Source organism: Camelina sativa, chromosome 18, assembly GCF_030686135.1.
Source record: "Camelina sativa cultivar CO46 ecotype springtype chromosome 18, ASM3068613v1".
Taxonomy (NCBI): Eukaryota; Viridiplantae; Streptophyta; class Magnoliopsida; order Brassicales; family Brassicaceae; genus Camelina; species Camelina sativa.
In genome coordinates this window covers 3,183,482-3,204,006 of record NC_141897.1, presented here as the reverse complement: position 1 = coordinate 3,204,006, position 20,525 = coordinate 3,183,482, and the positions used below count along the sequence as shown (strand labels likewise).

Genomic DNA, 20,525 nt, shown 5'->3' with positions numbered 1-20,525 from the left:
AAATCTTTTAAAAATACTATATATTTACTTATAAATTTAAATCTCTAAACCTGGAATCCCAATTATATATACGATTGTTTTGTGACTGTTTCATTATAGAAATTAAATCATAAAAACCTAGTACAGATCCTAAATCATAAACTCTAAAACTTAAATTTTTAAATTTTGGAATTTAGAAATTAAATCATAAATTCAAATATTAATATTCTCTTAAGTCCAATACTTGGAAAAAAGTTCATTGATACAAAAAGATATAAATATTTGTAAATACGTTTAACTCAAAAACTAAGAAAAATTAGTGAATATACATATATTTTAAGATATGTTTAACTTTAAAGCGAAGCAAATTAATGAATTTAACTAGATTTAGACCCGTGCTACAACCCGGGTTGGAAAAAATGTTATTATCACCTATATATTATACATGTGATTGTTTATAATAATATTTGGATGCAACTGATACAATAAATATCTGTGGTAAATATAACTCGTGGAATGTTAACATATTGTGTACGTTTTATATTATTAATTTTGAATTTTAGTTTATTAAAAATGGTTTTTTTTTGTTATTGTATTAGCTTTTTTTATAACATGTGTATTGTAAGTTTTTAAATATGAATATTGGTTCGAAATGAATATATATGGATCTTTTCAATATTTAGATTTTATAATGGGCCATATGTTGGTTATAAAAAAAATAAAAATCTATGTATAATAATCAAATTTGGGCCTATCTTGTTTAGAAAAGCCTATGGGTTACTAATGTTTTTAAAACAATGATCTGATTAGAAAAAAAAGGAAAGTATCTTATCCTTTAAAACTTTCTCGAAAAGACAGAAATCGGGAATGTTTTTGGACAAACCATCACCCACCGATTTATCTGGAAAACCAGAAGGTGTTTGTGTTTCAGTTTCCAAATACGCATGGTTGATTCGATCAATTTATCGGATCTTATTCTTTTCCAATTGTTGAAGGTGGGTGAGGTCAGATGTGGGATGATGCTCTAAGGTTATATTCTTCGCCGTCGGTAAGCAAATTCAAATTGCTTTTCCTATCTTCTCCTATCAGTATGTATTCTAATTTATAAATCACTAATCAGTTAGATGATCCAATTGTTACTTCGATTTTTTGTATAATCGAAAACTCTGTTTTTTAAACTGTAGAATCCAGATCGTCGTTTTCTCAAAAAGCTATATGTATTGGCGTTTCTTAATTTTTATATCATTTATTTGTACTAACACGATTTTGTATATTCTACAGGTTTGTATATACTGTGGTTTCTGATGAACATCCATGGAAATCGTTAATATCGTATGAAAACAATGCTTTAGGAGTAAATGGAATCTACATATATTCTTCTAGGTAGAAGATAAGTATTCTAGCTTTTTTATTAAGAATCTATAGTTTTAGTTTCTTCATAAGTTGGTTTATCAATTACGACACTATGGATGAGGAAAATAGTGTTGATATAGACACTGATATCATTTGATATTTTCCTCTGCAGGTTTTGATGGTAATCAAGTCAATCAGAATGATCAGACATTAAGACAAAGTTCATAGATAACCCGTTTTTCTTCTTCGATAAAGAGGTTAGTACTTGAAATGATCCAATTGTTTTTGTTTATTATATAATAATTATGAAGAAAATAATGGAGAAATGTTTAAACATAGTTGCTAATTTAAATCGAAAAATAATGAGAAAATAAAGAGTTGTTTTATAAAATTTATTGTATGAGAAACAATATATTTGCTTCAAAATTACAATCACTCCTGAGCTGGTATAAAAGCCTTCTGTATATGAAAGTTATATGTAACATAATTAGTAAAATCATAAAAATCATAAAAATCATAAAAATCATAAAAATCATAAAAGACATGAACTATTAATAAAACTGTTACCTTTTAATATCAAGTAGTGGAATCTGTTGATTTTTTTTTCTAGTAAAGTTTTTGGAAGACTTCTTTAAAAACAACATTTTTTGTTGTTTGTTGTGGTCGTCCTTCTATGTCGGTAATGAGAATCTTCAAACCAGTTTTACTTTGAACTCTAGACATGGCGACATACAATTGACCATGTGAGAAAACTGGTCTAGGTAGAAAAATTCCCACATGTTGTAGTGTCTGCCTTTGACTCTTGTTGATAGTCATAGCAAAAGTTGCAGCTAAAGGAAATTGCCTACGCCTCATTTTAAATGGCAATCTGGCATCTGATGGCGTGATTAGCATCCTAGGAATAAGAACTATCTTTCCAACTCTATTACCTGTAATAACCCTAGCTTCAATCACATGATATGCCATTTGAGTGATCTGTAGCCTTGTTCCATTGCATAGCCCTTTAGATGTGTCAATGTTCCTAATCAACATTACCGGACAACCTATTTTTAGTCGCAAACAATGGTTAGGCAACCCATAAACTTTTATACCATTAAACAAATCTGGAGAGTAAACTGGATTGTTTGTAGAACTCTTGTCGGAAGGATCAATACTGTCTGAGCTTAAATATACTCTTTCATCACCTACATATAAATCACACAAATTGTTTTCAACTTATACATGACTGTTTCAATTTAGATTGTAGAATATACTTACTAAATAAATGTAGGAACACTTACCATTCAACATTGATAGCATTCGTTCATTGACTGAGTTGACATCCTTTTGCTCGGCTATCTTTTCAATTCATTGACTGAGTTGACATCCTTTTGCTCGGCTATCTATTCAATCTTAACTTTCTTCAGCATGATTTGTTCCAGTTTTTGATTACCATCTGCTTCATTGTCAGCCACAACTTGTATTTTTTTGCATGAGATTGGTACCATCAACAGCCTTCTGTTCAAGATCTATAATCTCTTCGTCCACAACTCCCTTGCATTTGTTTTGGTTTGTGGATGACTGATTTGATCCGTCACCTGAATCTTCCTTTCGTTTAGATGAGGGAGTAGACACCAAATTCATTGTGCAGTCTGATTTCTCGGAACTATTAGTAAGCATTAAAACCTGGAATCATATTAAATATAACCATTAATCTGAGCAAGGTTCTTCCTCTATAAAACTATAAAAAAATATTGAACTTGAGGTAATCACGTAACTACCTGGTCTGTAGAACTGGCTGTAGATAGTTCCATAGGGCCTTGTGAATGGATAGCACATGAATCATCATTCAAGTTGTGAATTGGTAGCACTTCTTCTACCTTGTACTCATCATTACTTCCAGTTATATTGTCTTTCGCGATTGAGATGACAAATTGATGTTTTTGCCCTATAAGTTTAGTAAGCACAGCAGGTAGATAGCATGGGTCTTGAATCTGAAAAGTTAAACACTAACATTTAAGTGACGTATGTATTAAGAAACATTTATTATTCTACTATTATGTTTCAGCAAGATTAAGGTCTTATTATACCTCAGGACCGCAGCTTTCCATTACTTCAGATACTTCTTGCCCAATGATTTCCTGTGGAGTACTATCAAATAAGAATATCTTCGCCTCACCTGTGCTGTCCTTTATTAGCAAATGTAGCCAGTATCTGTATAAGTTAAAAGGATTAGTATATTCTAATTTAAGATTCTATTATCCAATTATTTGGCAAATAAAAAGTAGTTACCTTAAAACAACTTCAATGACCTCTTGTCTGCATTTTTGACACCAATAGACTTGTTTCTTATTAAGGTATTTAGATTTTTTCTTTGTTACCTTTTTTTGCAACTAACATGACCGTAGTAATACCATGACCAGTCAGTGTCAAATCCCAGGATTGAGCACATGATGCGAACATTTTCAGGCTGTTGTCATAAAACTTGCATTAGAATATCTAAACACATGTTTATTAATGAGAAACGATTAATGGAATCCACCCTCACCTCATAAGAGTCACGAAGCTCTGATATAGTTCTCCACGGAAGCAGATTTGCCATTGCATCAGTTATTTTCCGGGAATTAAATTTCGGTTTAGGTCCCAACATGGATAAGGCAAGACCATCCGAAGGTAACCTGAGATATATTCCACCACTGTAACTTCTTAAACAACGAATGTGATCAAAATTTTAAGGATCTTGAAAATACTTACAAATTTTTGAAATCCACTGCCTCTGGTATGTCAGGGTTAAACCATACATCAGATGCATCAAAAGAAGTGGTCAAACTCCTCACACCTATTACAAAATGGACATAAAAGAGTAGTAAATCCACTAAATCCACATTAGGGAGTTACTAACATTATAAGATGTGACTATTACTAACCTTTATACTCTACTATTTTGCCCCATCGAATTAAACAAATGACCATCCCACCAATGTTTTCTTTAGATAACTCTTTCACTTGGTCGGCCCATTTTCCCCAAAGAGTACAGTTGAGGTAGTTATTCCTGTAACCGATTTTCGCACAGATTTGCATTATAATGTTATGTAGATCTTTTGATTTTTTAGTAATATGTTTATAGTATTTCTAATGGATTGACTTACTCAACATCTCGTAATTGGAAATCAATCTTTTTCCTGGGGGTTCCAGAGACATCAAGAAACTCTATGTCTCTCACGTTCACCAACTGTCCAATAACATCTACATTTACAAAATCGAAGATTACTTTGAAATATAACTAATAGAAATCAACAGTAATATATAAGTAAATAATAAGGAAGGGTTTACTTACCGACCAAGTAATTTAGATCTATGGCACCATTGTTAATTTTGTTAAAATTAACCAAATCAAGCCAAATATTATTGGACATAGGATCTGAAGGAGAAATTTCTGTTGTATACAGAAAATTTATTTTGTAAGGATTGATGGTGGATCGATATTGTCCAGTGACCTTAGTGACAGAAAATTCATCAATGACTTTCCAATCCCCTTTAGTGAGATGTTTCTTAAATTTCGAAACATCCTCTTTCTTCACCGCTGCTTGAATCTAGTTATCCTATAGTGATAAGTATCAATATAAAAGATTGTCAATGAATATTGAATACTACTCTCAAGAAATCAGATGATAGTAATGAGAATAAATAAGTAGGTTACTTACATCTTGATCCGAGAGAACCATCTCAAAAGACATACCAACATCCTTGTTGTAATGTGTCCAAGTATGCAGTATTTTAGCTCGAATACACCATGAATTCTTGTATGGCTTGAGATTGTTTAGCATGGTAAACTGAGAAAGTATCGTCATTCTTCTGTTTTCTTAAAATCTCTGAATATACGTAATGAAAGTCGATTAGCATTACTTATATACAAAGTAAGATTTTCTTGAGGATTTTTTTCTTTAGTTGAAGAATACGATATCCGAGATTTCGTATGATATTGTTAAATTATTAAGATTTTATTCCTTTTTTGATTCATACTATTATACCTTTGCTTAACTTTCTAAATACCTTTGGTTATTAATAAATTCGTGGGAATAAATTCTTGGGAAATATACAATTAGAATAATGAGTTTAGAGATTTTAGGTAACGACATGATAAAGGACGATTTGATTTGTTAATCAAATATTTTGAAGTATATATTTTGGAATATTTAAGATAAACCGTTTGGTGGAAGATTTACTTGAATAAATCTTGTTAACCATTTGGTGAAATATTTTATTAGTTACGAAAGTTATATGTAGTTGTGAAGGTGTATATCGTTTATTAATATTTCGTTTTTGGAATTAATGTATAACCTATAACCTATATTCGTAACATATTACTAACCATTTATTAATAATGTAAAGTCTACAAAAACTAAGTCGTGTACTTCCGTTTTATTAAAAGGGGGATTTACAAATACGTTTAAGATATTTTGTCTACCTTTAATATACCAAATAATAATCCAAATTACAAAATTAATAAAACAAAAGATATTGAGTCCCTATTGGTTAGTTCATAGAGACATGGATTGGTCTTTTAGCCTATCACGAACCGTTGATTAGATTAAATCTGACGGATATCATTGTTTCCCTTTTTTTTGTTTTCCTTCTCCTCTTCGTCACCTCTTCTCCTCAATCCTCATCCATCCCTTATCCCTAAGTTACGAACAGAGATGAAGGATAATCATGGGTTTATACGCTTTTCTCTTATCCCTTATTCCTTATTCCTTCTTTACTTCGTCACCTCTCTTGACATAAAAATGATGAAAATGATGAAGGATAATCAAAGAAATCCCAAGATCTAAAGGAGACAGTGGCAGAGCAAAGTCTAGACCTGAGTAGAGTAAAGTCCGCCGCAGACAGAGATTTGACCACCACCACGAAACAAGACACAACAAGATTTAGATATGTTGCCTGAAGATCTCTGAATCTGAACTCCTCTTCTAGCCACCACTATAATTGAAGATGGAAACAGAAATCCGGCGACAGAAAATGAGTGCTAAAGGAGACGGTGGCGGAGCAAAAGGCTTGTGCCGCGAGTGGAGCTAGTGCTGGTTCTTCCCCTTTACCGGGTTGAGAATCTGGTTGGTTTGAAGATCATTTTTGAGGGATTAATTGGCCAAGAGGCCGACATACTAGCAGCTGGAAACGGGGGCTTGTCAGCTGTGGGATTAGGGTCTTTTTTGTTTGTTGATTTTAGCCTTCGGTTCAACCGACAATTTGTAATCGGTTCAATTTTGTAACTCTTAATCAATTCCCGGTTTGGGTGGTTTATTAATACCAATATATATTAATTTTAAAAAACCTGTCACTAAATCTATAATTATATATATATATATATATATATATTTATATATGCTAAATAAAATTTTAAATATATTAAATTATTTAAGAAACTAATATTTTCTTTAGTTTTTCATTTTTATGTTTCCTTGCAAATCCATAGCAAACTTTGCGAGAGATGTACTATGAACAGAACTGCAAGAAATTTGCGACCGCTTTTATTCCTTGCAATTTGCAATGATTTTGCGAGGGATTTTGTTCCTAGCAAATATTGCGAGGGATTTGCAATGTTAACCATTTTGCGAGAAACGAATTGCGAGGAATTGACTTCCCTCGCAAATCCCTTGCTATAGTCGTTTTGCAAGGGATTTGCTAGATATTTTTCCATCGCAAATCAAGTGTTTTCTTGTAGTGACAGTGGCTATGTCCTCAGCAGAAACTGTGAAGGAGAGCTTTGATGTGAATGGTTCCCAGATTGTGTCCTCCATGGAAACTGCGAAGGAGGGCTTTGATGTGAATGGCTCCCATACTCTGTCCTCGGCGGAAACTGCGAAGGACGACTTTGATGTGAATGGGTCTTAGAATGTGTTGCCGATGGGTTGGACGAGTGAGAATAAGTTCCGTGAGCACTGACACCTATGGTGGCATTTTGACCATTGAATGTTCTTACACCTGATACAGGTTTGGCTCCACGACCTCTGGTAGATCTAATACCCTTAAGAGCCATTAGATCGTTCTAGAAATGAGATGAATTAAATGAGAAAAGATTGGGAGAGAAATCTCTTTAGGAAAGGAGAGAGTTGAATGTTAGATCGAGTCTAATTATCAGCGAAGAGAAATCGATTAAGTTGTTTACCTAGTTATTAACGAAGGAGAGTCCCTATATGGTTGCAAATTGGTCACAAAGTAAATAGTTGGGAGGGAAAATTAAGCGCCAAAATTCACTAAAATCAGTCTCGACAGAGTGGGAAATAAGTCGCACATTGTGACGTTTTTGAGACTACCTAATATACATCACAAAATAAAAATCTTGAATTCTACACATTATGAATAAAACTGTTTATATAAATCACTTAGGAGAACTCATAGTAGTAGTATAAAGTACATGTAATGGTAAGATTTAGTAAAACATTGTTTTCATCACTTAGTTTTGAAAATTTTCTTCATTGCAACACATTCTCACAAAAGAACATGTAACACTTAAGATAGGTTTAGAACTTATGGATGTTTAGTTATAATCATTGAAATTTAAGACTTTGAAAAAGTTACTATTGATAAGGTCGAGCAAAACAAAGCATAAACATCAACCTAAACATGTAAATGAATCTCAAATGTGAAATTTCAAAATAAAAAATATCCAGAGTGGATAAATAGTCTTAAAAGAGTAGCTAAATCATGTGTTATCGCAAATTCTTCAGGTATGTCGCAATCTCGTCGCAAATTGTGACCTCTTTGTTACTAAATCAGGGTAAAAAATGAAGATGAAAATAAGTCTTCAATATGCGATACTTTTGCGACTATCTTTACCGACTAAATGAAGAGTCACATAGTAGTCGTAATTTGTGACCATTATGCGACCAATATTTATTCGACGCAAACTAGTCCTAATGTAGTCGCTAATTTGAGACTTTTTGTGACTTATATGTTTTGTCGTTAATAATCGAAATTTTCTCTTCAATTATTTTGTAGTCGTTGAATCGTCGCAAATTAGTCTCAGAAGCATCACTCTATTTTGCAACCAAAAAAGTAGTCACAAACTGGAGTCCCAAATTGCAGATTTTCTTGTAGTGGATTAGCTACCTAGTTTCTGATCTTAGGTTTAATTCATCGGAGCACCAAAAGTGTTGTTGAGTTGCTGGAAAAGAAAATAGGTGAGCAAAGTGACCCTTACCCAACGAAAGTTGAAGTTAAGGCACCTTATGAACTAATCAAACCTAAACTTATTAATGCTTGCTTTGTTTGCTAGATTCAAACGAGAGTTTAGGGTTTAGTAAATTCATTGCTTAGATAGTTAATGCTGCGAGAGTGGGTTAGCTTTACAACCGTGATTTGAGTTCTAGAACGGTGTCTAATGCATCCCTATCTAATCACCTAATTTTGTGGTTATATTCCCTAATGATTCCCTGCGCCCAATGTTTTTCTTTTGATTTAAACCACTTGTTACTTTCCGTTTTTGATAGTTACTTTCATTCACAAACTTTTACATTATCTTAGCTATATTTAATCTACACAATTTCATAGTACAATTTCTTGGTCTTTGAGGATTTGATCCTAAAGTGTTACAACGATACCACTAGATCGTGGTTGAGTACACATTAGGTTATTAATTGATCTTTGATTAGTTACTCTCTAAGCTTTGTATATGAAACACAATGTAAACTTTGAGTGATAGAGTGATAGATAGTGGATGTTTGTGGGAAAAGGTTCCCACATGAGATGTACCCTCAATCAGAGAAGAACTCATAAATCTTTGTGTTATGTTTATGTTATGTTATTGGTCTGTAAAATGGACGAGGAGTAGAGGCAGAGTCACGATATGCGGTTCACTACAGAGGTAAATCGAGGTGTGCAATTCTCACCAAGTTTAAACATTGTAACTTAAAACAAATCAATTTTCGTTTATAACCCAATTTTTTTTGCTTCCACTAACAAAAAAAGTTATTTTAATTTTTAAAATTATTAAATTTTCTTCATGTTACTTAGAAGACATTATATAAAGAGAAAATATTTTTAAACTTTTGCTTAAGAGCCTAAAACGGTTGGTCTGATGCTTTGTTATGCTGTCTTATATATAAATCATTAATTTGTCTGTTACGTTGTGTTAAATTCCAATCTTGAAAGTTTATTCTAAAATACTAATACACAATTATTATTCATCACACGAAAATTCTTGCTCTTTACATAATTTATATGCAAGTAACCAACAGAAGACATAAACACTTCACGCGACAGACAGAGATCCAACGACCCTTTCTAAAACCGAACTTATAAGTTTCTAAGCCCACTTGGCGAGGATTGACATGCCACCGCAGCCAAGTAGAGCGGCAAAGAAACACTTGATTTGAAGCTTGATGCTGCCTTGTAGCTTTGGTCCCATGAACTCAGCCGCTAAAAGGTCGACGAGGGCCATGTAGATGAGCAGTCCTGTTGAGCACGCGTTAAGCAGTCCAACAGTGATCAATGCGGTCGGGCTATTATCCCTGTAAACGCTCGACAATGCAATCCCTAAAACGATTCCAAATGGTGTTGTAACCGCGAAAAAGAAAGCCATCACAAACTTTTTTACATTCGTATATTCCGCCTACTCACAATTTACAAGATTTTGTTAGTAAACATTTATTCAATATATCTATGGGATATAGTGTATTAAAATACCTATTATGTGTATTAAAAGACCTCAATAAAGATGTAGTTTGCGATTTACCTGGAGGATGCAGCCGCCGAGACCCATGCCTTCAAACATTTAATGGAAGCAAAGAGCTGCAATAAGACCCTTAATAGTGCATGTGTCATTTGTTGCACCTAGGGATAGCCCAATGACTACGGAGTGAACTATAATTCCAAGCTCCAACACCTATCATGTGTTTATAAAACCATACTAAATTGTTAACTAATTTTGTAAAAACTTATATCACTTTAAATGGTACATTTATATATGTGGTAAACTTACCATAGCAACGACACGGTACCGCAATAACTGTGAAGAACCATCATCTTTATTAGTTAGTGTAACGCCATGACCATGGCTATGGCCATGAGTTATCATCGGATTGGCTCTCTTCTGATCACCGTTACTAGCAGAAGGTACGATCTCAGTACCGTTCTTGCTAGAGTAGAAGGTAGTCGCCAAGGAGTCAATGGATAGAGACCTAGAGTGATGAGGGCCGACAACATAGCGACAGATCCTGTGAATGGGAACTTGTGCCATGGATCATCCTCTAAGCATTCTGATGACAACATCTCAAAAGAATCTGGTAACACGTGCATGAAACTTGTTCCGAGGATGATTCCGGATGCAAAAGCCTTGACAATTGTGAAAATGTTTCCGTCCGGATGGAGGAAAGGAACGTATCGGCTGAAGAGAGGAGCCGAGGCACCTATCATGCTGGTCACGAGGATAACTACAATGGATATGATTTTTAGAGGTAAGGCTTTAGCCTTGTTGACGCATGGATTAGTTGACTCCGCTTCACATTCTTCGGGCGCCGTTGACATCACCGGAGATATGGCGAAAATGATAAGAATTAGGGCAAAGAAGAAGAGCTTCATTAGTGTTGCCGAAGCTTCCATTATAGTTGTGTTAGAAACATCTTTTTGTTTTTGTTTGCTTGGAGTGTTTTGTGTTCTTGTCTGTGTGTGTTTTTTTTGGTCTTGTTTGCTTGGAGTGTTTTGTGTTATCCTATTCCTAGCTAAACTATGTTTTGTTAAAGTGATAAGGTTGAGTTTGGTTTAGGAGTTATCTAAACCAAAGGTTATTTCAATTAGGAATAGGATTAGTGAATGTATAAATAAGGATGTGTTTAGATGTGACACAACCCATGTGATTGAGAGATTGAGAGTTTGAGAGCTTAGTTTTTGAGGAAGTTTTCTAAGCTAATAAAAGAAGAGTTGTTCTTTTAAGTGTGATCTCAAAGTTTCAAAACAAGAATTGGTATCAGAGCTTCAGGCGAGTTTCAAAGATGGGAAATCTTACCGTCTCAAACATCACATCAAGTGAAGGAGGAGGAGGATCTCCTTCTATCTCATGTCCGATGTTAAATACAGTAAACTACACCGTATGGGCCATGAAGATGAGGATTGCGCTTAGGGTCCATAAGGTTTGGGAGGTTATAGAACCGGAATCTGCAACAGACACCATCAACATTGACAAAAACAACATGGCGATTGCCTTGCTTGTCCAATCCATACCCGAATCTCTTACCTTGCAAGTCGGCGAACTTGACTCGGCGAAAAAGATGTGGGAAGCAATCAAGGCAAGACATGTGGGAGCAGAAAGGGTGAAAGAGGCTCGGCTACAGACTCTTATGGCCGAGTTTGATCGTTTGCGTATGAAGGACACCGAGAAGGTCGATGACTTTGTGGGAAGACTATCTGAAGTCTCAGCCAAGATGGCTGCACTAGGAGAAAATCTCAAAGAATCAAGGATGGTGAAGAAGTTTTTAAAGTGTCTTCCAAGAACAAAATTCATACACATGGTTGCATCATTGGAGCAGGTGTTGGATCTTAACACCACAAGCTTCGTGGACATTGTTGGACGCTTAAAGGCATATGAAGAACGAATCTCAGAGGAGGAAGAGATACAAGAAGACCACACCAAGCTGCTATATGCGACCTGGAGGGACAATCTAACTATACAAACCGTGATTATAATGGAGAATATCGAAACAGAGGACGAGGTGGAAGATTTTCTTACAGAGGTAGAGGTCGTGGGCGTTTTGGCAGAGGAAGAGGCTTTGGCGGAGGTCGAGACATGTCAAAAATAACATGCTTCTGTTGTGACAAGACCGGACACTTCACTTTCAACTGCCCAGATCGACTGCTTAAGTTGCAAGAAACACATGAAGATGGGAAAAGCAAAACACAAGAAGCTGACGAACTCATGATGCACGAGATCGTTTTCTTGAACGAAGAAAGATGTATACCAAGCAAGTTTGAAACAAATAAAAGGGAAGAGAATGTTTGGTACCTGGATAATGGAGCCAGTAACCACATGACTAGAGACCGACGCTATTTTGATTCGATTGACACTTCTATCACTGGGAAGGTACGTTTTGGAGATGACTCTCGGATAGATATCAAAGGGAAAGGATCCATTGCTTTCACTGATATGTATGGAGAGCCAGAGTTATGACAGACGTCTACTACATACCGAACCTGAAAAGCAGCATCATAAGTCTCGGGCAAGCCACTGAATCAGGATGTGACATAATACTTAGAGGAGGAATCTTAACTATGCATGATCAACACGGGAAACTACTTGCTAAAGTTGTACGGTCATTAAACCGTCTCTACAAAGTTCGAATGGGGATCGAAGGTACTATGGTCAGAGATACTATGAATCTCAACCTCTCACAAACAAGCAAGGCTAGTAGGTGGCATGCGAGATTGGGACACATAAATACGAAAACATTAAAGTCTATGTTTGATTAGAAGCTTGTACAAGGTACTACGGATGTCAATTTTGAGAAGGAAATCTGCAGCTCATGTTTACTTGGTAAACAAGTTAGGCGAGTATTTCCACAAGCAACTTCATATCGGGCAACCAAGACACTAGAATTGGTTCATGGGGATCTTTGTGGACCTATAACCCCAAGCACAGCTGCAGGAAACATGTACATTTTTGTCCTTGTTGATGATCATACTCGTTACATGTGGACAACTTTGCTTAAGGAGAAAGGAGAGGCTTTTGAAAAATTCAAAAGCTTTAAATGACTAGTTGAGCAAGAACCAGGAGAACGCATTCAGACTTTTAGGACTGACAGAGGGGGAGAATTTGTTTCTCATGAGTTTAACACATTCTGTGAGAATTAAGGAATCAGAAGGCACCTCACTGCTCCTTACTCTCTGCAGCAAAACGGAGTGGTTGAGAGGCGCAACCGTACGTTATTGGAGATGACCAGGAGCTGTTTAAAGCACATGCACTTACCAAACTTCATGTGGGGAGAGGCTATTCGACATTCAACCTATCTCTTGAATCATATAGCTACAAGAGCTCTGCAAGACAAGACACCATATGAGATGTTTAGAAACAAGAGTCCGAACATTGGACACCTACGAGTATTTGGATGCATTGGTTACACCAAGATAGACAAACCACACCTAAGGAAGCTTGATGACAGGTCAAAGAAGCTTATTCACTTAGGAACCGAACCAGGCTCGAAGGCGTATAGGATGTATGATATGCAGAACCGGAAAATAGTGGTTAGCAGAGATGTAGTATTTGATGAAACAAAGGGCTGTAACTGGTGTGGGGAAAGACTGGAGTCTGAAACAGAGAATAATGGCAACTTCAGTATAGTTCTTGGCGAATTTGGGAATCATGGGATTTATGATGAGATGGAGAGTAATGAAAACATCGAAACAGAGCAAAGAATCGATAGAGAGGAAAAAAGAGGAGTTGAAAACAGAGCAGATGAAGATAGGACTGATACTGAAAACAAGGATGAAGACACTCAAATATCTCTTCGGAGGTCTATGAGAACGACTTCAAGACCCAAATACCTTGGAGATTATGTTCTAATCACATAACAAGAATGCTTACAACTGGTGGAGGAAGAAGGTGAAACATTACTCTTATGTCTAAATGAGGAACCTAAGAACTTTAGTGAAGCAAGTGAGACCAAGGAGTGGATCATGGCCTGTGAAGATGAGATTCTTTCTATTAACAAGAATCATACTTGGGATTTAGTTGAACTACCTGCAGGCGTGAAACAAATCGGCTTAAAGTGGGTCTTTAAACTCAAGAAGAATGCTGATGCGAGTATAAATAAATATAAGGCACGTCTTGTTGCCAAAGGATATGTACAGCAACACGGGATTGACTTTGAAGAATTGTTCGCTCCTGTTGCTCGATTGGAGACCATCCGACTCCTTGTTAATCTTGCAGCCTCCAACGGTTGGGAGGTGCATCATCTTGACGTTAAGACAGCATTCCTACATGGTGAATTAAAGGAAACGGTATATGTTGATCAACCTGAAGGGTTCGAAGAAAGAGGAAAAGAGAATAAGGTGTACAAGCTAAACAAAGCCTTATATGGGCTAAGACAAGCTCCAAGGGCGTGGAACAACAAGCTCAACCAGATTCTTTGTGAGCTAAGTTTTAAGAAGTGTTCTAAGGAGCCATCGGTGTATCGAAAATAGGTAGGTGGTGAACGTCTTATTGTGGCTGTATACGTTGACGACTTGTTTGTTACAGGAACAAACAAAGACATTATCAATCGGTTTAAGAGGGAGATGGCCACAAATTTTGATATGAGTGACTTGGGAAAGTTAACATATTACTTGGGAATCGAAGTTTGTCAACATGAGGAAGGAATTACATTGAATCAGAGGTGATATGCTCTAAAGATTCTAGAAGAGGCTGGAATGAAAGACTGCAACCCGGTACACATTCCGATGGAGACAGGTTTAAAGTTGGACAAAGCACTGAAGGAAGAAAGGATTGATGCTACTAACTATAGGAGGAATGTTGGTTGTCTACGTTATCTATTGCATACGAGACCGGACCTATCATACTGTGTTAAGTCGTTATATGCAGGATCCAAGGACGTCTCATGGAGTTGCTATGAAGAAGTGTCTGAGATACTTAAAGGGTACGATCAATCTTGGACTGACGTTTGGCCGTGTGACCTCGAGGATACCACGACTAATTGGTTATAGCGACAGCAGCTACAATGTCGACCCTGACGACGGCAAGAGCACTACATGACACATATTTTATCTTTGTGAGAGTCCGATCACTTGGTGTTCTCAGAAACAAGACACTGTCTCCTTGTCATCATGTGAGGCAGAGTTTATGGCTGGGACAGAGGCAGCTAGACAAGCTATTTGGCTACAGGATTTGCTTGAAGAAGTTAATGGGGTCACAAGTGAGAAGGTTACCATTCGGATAGACAATAAATCTGCTATTGCTCTAACGAAGACTCCAGTCTTCCATGGTCGAAGCAAACACATTCAAACTAGGTATCACTTTATCAGGGAATGTGTGGAGAATGGACAAGTGGATGTGGTTCATGTACTTGGAAATGAGCAGAAGGCGGATACTAACCAAGGCGCTTGGAAGGAACAAATTCAAGGAAATGAGGGAGCTCATTGGCATGAGAGAGATTGCAGCAGAAGACTTCAAACTTAGGAGGGAAAATGTTGAATAAGCTAAGTTAGAAGTTATCCTATTCCTAGCTAAACTATGTTTTGTTAAAGTGATAAGGTTGAGTTTGGTTTAGGAGTTATCTAAACCAAAGATTATTTCAATTAGGAATAGAATTAATGAATGTATAAATAAGGATGTGTTGAAATGTGACATAACCCATGATATTGAGAGATTGAGAGTTTGAGAGCTTAGTTTTTGAGGAAGTTTTCTAAGCTAATAAAAAAAGAGTTGTTCTTTTAAGTGTGATCTCAAAGTTTCAAAACAAGAGACTTAAGGTTATATAGGAAAATTTTACGTTGAATATAATTGGGCTATTACCATGCCGGAATTTTGCTGACGAATGGCGAAAACGAATAACACGTAGGCGAGTTATAGACTTATAGTTTATGTTGAAATTGAAACTTTCTTGTACGTAATAGACTGTACGGATATTGCCTTTTCAAAAGTCGTATCAGGCGTCGGTCTCACACACAAAATACATCGAACAATTAATTATTGGAAAAATGAGAACCTTTAAAGTGTCCTTCAGTTAGCACTTTAAACCTTGAGATATTTTCACTAAACTTTGAGATATTTTCACTAACAGTATAAAATGAAAGTTAGTTTTAAGGTTTAAAATGTTAGTAAAATCATTTTAAAGGTTTAAAGTGTTAGTAAAATCATTTTAAAGGTTTAAAGCGTCAGTAAAATCATTTTAAAGGTTTATAGTGTTAGTGAAATTCTCTTGAGATTTAAAATGCTATCCAGTGACACTTTGAAAGTTTAAAACGTAAATTTCCCGTTAATTATTACTAGGGATGAAAATTATTATTAAGTAATACCCAAAAAGATCATTCACAAAATTTAACTAATCTTTTTTCTTGATTTTATATTGTACATTTGTATGTAAAAAAAAAACTGAAATGTTGCAAAGTTGACAAAAATATGTTGCAACTATAAAGAATTTAATTTGTATATACTAAAACAAAATTTTATTTTTTTAAAACATAAAAATTTTACGCTATAATCTATACTATAAAAGTTGGTTAACTCTCTCCCTCACCATGCCACCTCATCACCCGAGAATGTGCCACGTGTTCTCCGTCTTCAATTTTCTACGTGATAAATCAAATTTTGTGTATCACATAACTATTTCTTAGACAAACAAAACATACTTGGGCCTTATTTAACTGCAGCCCATTACAGCAAAACCAGTATCAATTCAGAAGCTATTATTTTCACCTTTTTCTTTTTGCTGACTCTTTCTCTTCAACACGTATGAGAAATGAATTTGTAACTGTCAAAAGAACTATGTTGCGTCCTTAAACTTTAACATAAATAGTGCAATTTACTGTTCTTCCAAAACGGCTCATCACCATAGGCTACCCATACTATTTTGTCTTCACCATAGCTATTAAAATGTAACCTCTTCGTAAAGTACCTTAATTCCTTATAAATACATAATCATTTGCTCTCACAAAAACAATCCACCTGATCTGTTACTGTAGATCCCTTACATATCAAAAAAAAAAATGCCTGATTGAACAGGTAAAATCATAATAAACTACACAGAAGCCAGTCGATTGTTTTCTAAAACTACCATTCCCGCTATCCAGCAGCTCTCAAAATCGACCGGGTAAAACACACAAGTAACAACTCCCTTTTATACTCTTAAAAGTAGCCGAATATTGGCATTTAAAACCACCACAATCTGTAACACATCTTCTATGTATGTAGCTTCGGAATAATAGTCATGGAGCCATTAACCCACCAAGAATCAGAAGGCCGCCGAAACAACCAAAGAAACACACCCATTGCCAGACTATTCAAGTTCATTGCCAAACCCAATACAAAGGTAACATTGGAGTCCAAAAACAACCCAAAACAACAACAGCAAAACAAGCAACCTAATAATATGTCATGCTCCAAAAAACAGCCCAATGAAGTTCTCACACAACCATATTTGGAAGACGTACGGCCATCAAGATGTTCCCTGGGAAAAGGTACGTAAGCAATAAAACATACATACAAAACCATCTCCTTTACACATTATTTATATAAACAACACATTCGTCTACATAAAACACTCTTACTGCATTATTAAAAGAACCAACAAAAGCAATATATATATATATATACTTTGCAATGACCAAAATCACAAACTTATACAGCTCGCATGACCCAACAGTTCAACCGCAACCAATTCACCTCCCAAAAGAACACGCTACTATTTTAGAAGACACATGAGATGAAGATCATGGTGAAAGTAAGCATGCACATAGGAGAACTGAATGGTTTGAAATGATTAAAAAGTCAAACGACACACGGAAATTAAACTACACGGACATGCCTTCAACATTTGTCTGGGCTAGGGTAAATGAAATCTGGACACGCAGAAAAGAAAGTGGTATAATCGAAAAGATTGAAACAAATTAACCATCGACAGGAGAAATATATTATCTTCGAATATTGGTGAATGCCTTGAAGGGGGCAACAAGTTTTGAAGAACTTTTAACAGTTGGAGGTGTAAAACACAACACTTTCAAAGATGCATGTCATGCAAGGGGATTTCTAGATAACGACCAAGAATGGACGCATGTCACTATTTTATAGATGCTTTATCCATAACATACGTCCATTCTTGGTATGATTATATTTGTATATACAAATATGGCACACAAATATAAAATATATGAAATTTAAGACATCATGTGAAATTATAATAATACAAAATATGAATTAATTTAAACAAAAATATTTAATCAAATAAAATTAAAACACTGTATCGAATAAATCATTAATTACTGCTAAAGAAGGACAAAATACAACCAAAGCAGAACACGAAAAATATAATTCGGGGAAGAAATAAAAGGCAAAAATAAAAAAATAAAACACATGAAATATTCATATGGTTTAAATAATTTAAAGACTATGGCCAAATCAAACAAATTAAACTGATCATAATAAGATGGACAAAAGGATTTCAAAGGGAAGAAACGGAAACGGCGATACACGTTGGGTTATTATTAATTAACCACTCAATGCTTTATTTACACAAAAGATTCTCCTTCGAAGGGACGATTCCGTTTACTAAATACGATGGGTGCTATTAGTAACGTGAACTACACAAAAGGGTTTGTCACAAACCAAGCTGGCCACCTCAACAAGTACATATTATTAAAAAAACCAAGGCAAACAATAATCTTCTCAGAAAACACACACATACCGCAAAAAGACGTATAGCCAAAACGGGATAGCAGCGCATTAGACTACGCCAAAACACAGAAGTATATTAAACCAAAAAGCTTCAACAAATCAACGGCGACCATGGGTGAATCTCAGAAATGGCCTTTGAAAACCACTGAGCAACACACATCAAGAGAAAACCAGGGAAAGCGGAGGAAAATCAGGGCATCAAAACAAAAAGGTCGACACAATGATTTATAAATCTACCCTCCCAACTCTCAGTCGGCTACAAAAAAATGCATCGAATTAGTATGATTTCAAGTAGGGCGTAGGGATAAAAATAGATGAATCGCAAATACAAATTAGAGGAGACACATTAAGGAAATTTTAAAAAATACCCATAAAAATATCACAGTGCTAACACTTTGATATTAACATTGTAGGATACATTATGGTACAACACCATCAAATGGAGGAGGAAATACCCGCAGCAGCACAAAAAAAGAAAAAGTACCCAACACCCAATATGAGAACCAAAAACTAACAAACACCAAACACCCAATATGAGAACCAAAAACTAACAAAAAAAAAATAACCTCCCACACATTCGCTAAAATTATCCACCACAATTAAATTAAAAATTAATAATAATACCAAAAAAATGTAATCAAAATTCACGTTTACAGTGGTTTACACAATAGAATTTCACAAAAAAGGTGTACAATATGCCCACGTACTACTGTGATTAGAGAAAATCCATCACCAGAAATAATCAACCAAAATAATTAGTGCAGAAGTTCCAAAGAGAGATGTCGACTCGGAAGGATATGAATTGGTTAAAAAACACATGATACATGGGCCATGTGAACTTGATCGCCCACAGTCCCAATGCATGGAAAGAGGAAAATCAAAGCCTAGCACCACCACTGCGTCACATGCGACACCATTCCTGGATTAGTCGTCATCGGCAAATTGGGAAGATAAAGTACTGCTTCGTCCTTTTTTTATGGTATTAAGTAGTTTAAAAAAAAAAAAACAGAAATTGAGCTTCCCATATTATGATTCTTTTAAATGGAATGGGACCAACAATACAAGTATAGTGTAAAGTTTCATTAATATATTACTCTGGTCTAAAATAATTTACTCTTATCATCCGAAAAAAGGATTAAAACAGGGAAATAAAATTCAGATTTAAAGGCTTTTGATAATTACACTTTTTTAATCAACATTTTAATAACCATTAAAAATTAATTTTTTCATAACAAACAATATAGTTATTATCGAATATTAAAGTTTTAAAGAAAATTATAAATATATTGTATATATATTTTTGAAATATGTTATAAAATGTAATAAATTTCTAAATGTAATAAAGTTTAAGCATCCCTTATCTCTCGTACGGAGCATAAGATGCTTGGTCAGACTTCAAATCATTCAGGGTGGCGGAATCGGTGATTCTCCACATCGAATGAACTGTTAGTTAGAACTTGAAAGGTGTATCTTACCAAAGAACAGACATACTTCTTCAAGAACTTGTCTGTGAGTGGTGAGTGTTAAGCACATGTTTAACCCAAATCAAATACTGCAAATACACATATATCAATAATTGCAGTAGTAGTTGGTTTTGAATCAACAAAGACCAAAGATTGGTTTTGAATCAACAAAGACCAAAGAAGTACACGATCAATTATACTCCATCTGTCTCTAAAAGATTGAAGTTTAGAACCTTTTACACATTTTAAGAAAACAATGATTACTGATATATCATGGTTTTTACGGTTTTTAACCATGATATAAGTGTGCTTTTTGAGTCTTTTCATTTTGTTTCTAGGTTGTTTTTGAGTCTTTACAGGTTATCTAGGATTTTGGC

The 20,525-nt window shown here is 35.2% G+C and overlaps 2 protein-coding genes, 1 long non-coding RNA gene and 1 pseudogene across 3 annotated transcripts; 2 read left to right on the top strand and 2 right to left on the bottom strand.

The window, feature by feature from the left end:
• The first annotated feature begins 772 nt into the window (after nucleotides 1-772).
• Nucleotides 773-6,642, top strand: LOC147921438 (uncharacterized). The gene is made up of 4 exons (XR_015588521.1): nucleotides 773-1,027; nucleotides 1,261-1,362; nucleotides 1,505-1,589; nucleotides 6,117-6,642. It is a non-coding gene; the product is annotated as an uncharacterized LOC147921438 (long non-coding RNA).
• Nucleotides 1,939-5,162, bottom strand: LOC104763103 (replication protein A 70 kDa DNA-binding subunit D-like). The gene is made up of 13 exons (XM_087499662.1): nucleotides 5,016-5,162; nucleotides 4,649-4,904; nucleotides 4,461-4,557; nucleotides 4,239-4,363; nucleotides 4,066-4,150; nucleotides 3,860-3,989; nucleotides 3,693-3,781; nucleotides 3,604-3,630; nucleotides 3,402-3,525; nucleotides 3,093-3,305; nucleotides 2,817-2,997; nucleotides 2,613-2,666; nucleotides 1,939-2,516 (listed from the first exon to the last, which is right to left on the bottom strand). The coding sequence occupies exons 1-13, from the start codon at nucleotides 5,160-5,162 to the stop codon at nucleotides 1,939-1,941; spliced, it is 2,106 nt and encodes a 701-aa protein (XP_087355788.1).
• A 2,974-nt stretch (nucleotides 6,643-9,616) lies between the features above and the next one.
• On the bottom strand, nucleotides 9,617-10,890 carry LOC104760428 (fe(2+) transport protein 1-like; annotated as a pseudogene).
• Nucleotides 10,891-11,300: 410 nt separating this feature from the next.
• On the top strand, nucleotides 11,301-12,472 carry LOC109130457 (uncharacterized). Its single transcript, XM_087497683.1, has 2 exons — nucleotides 11,301-12,083; nucleotides 12,125-12,472. Exons 1-2 carry the CDS (start codon nucleotides 11,301-11,303, stop codon nucleotides 12,470-12,472), a joined length of 1,131 nt encoding a protein of 376 aa, XP_087353809.1.
• Nucleotides 12,473-20,525: the final 8,053 nt, after the last annotated feature.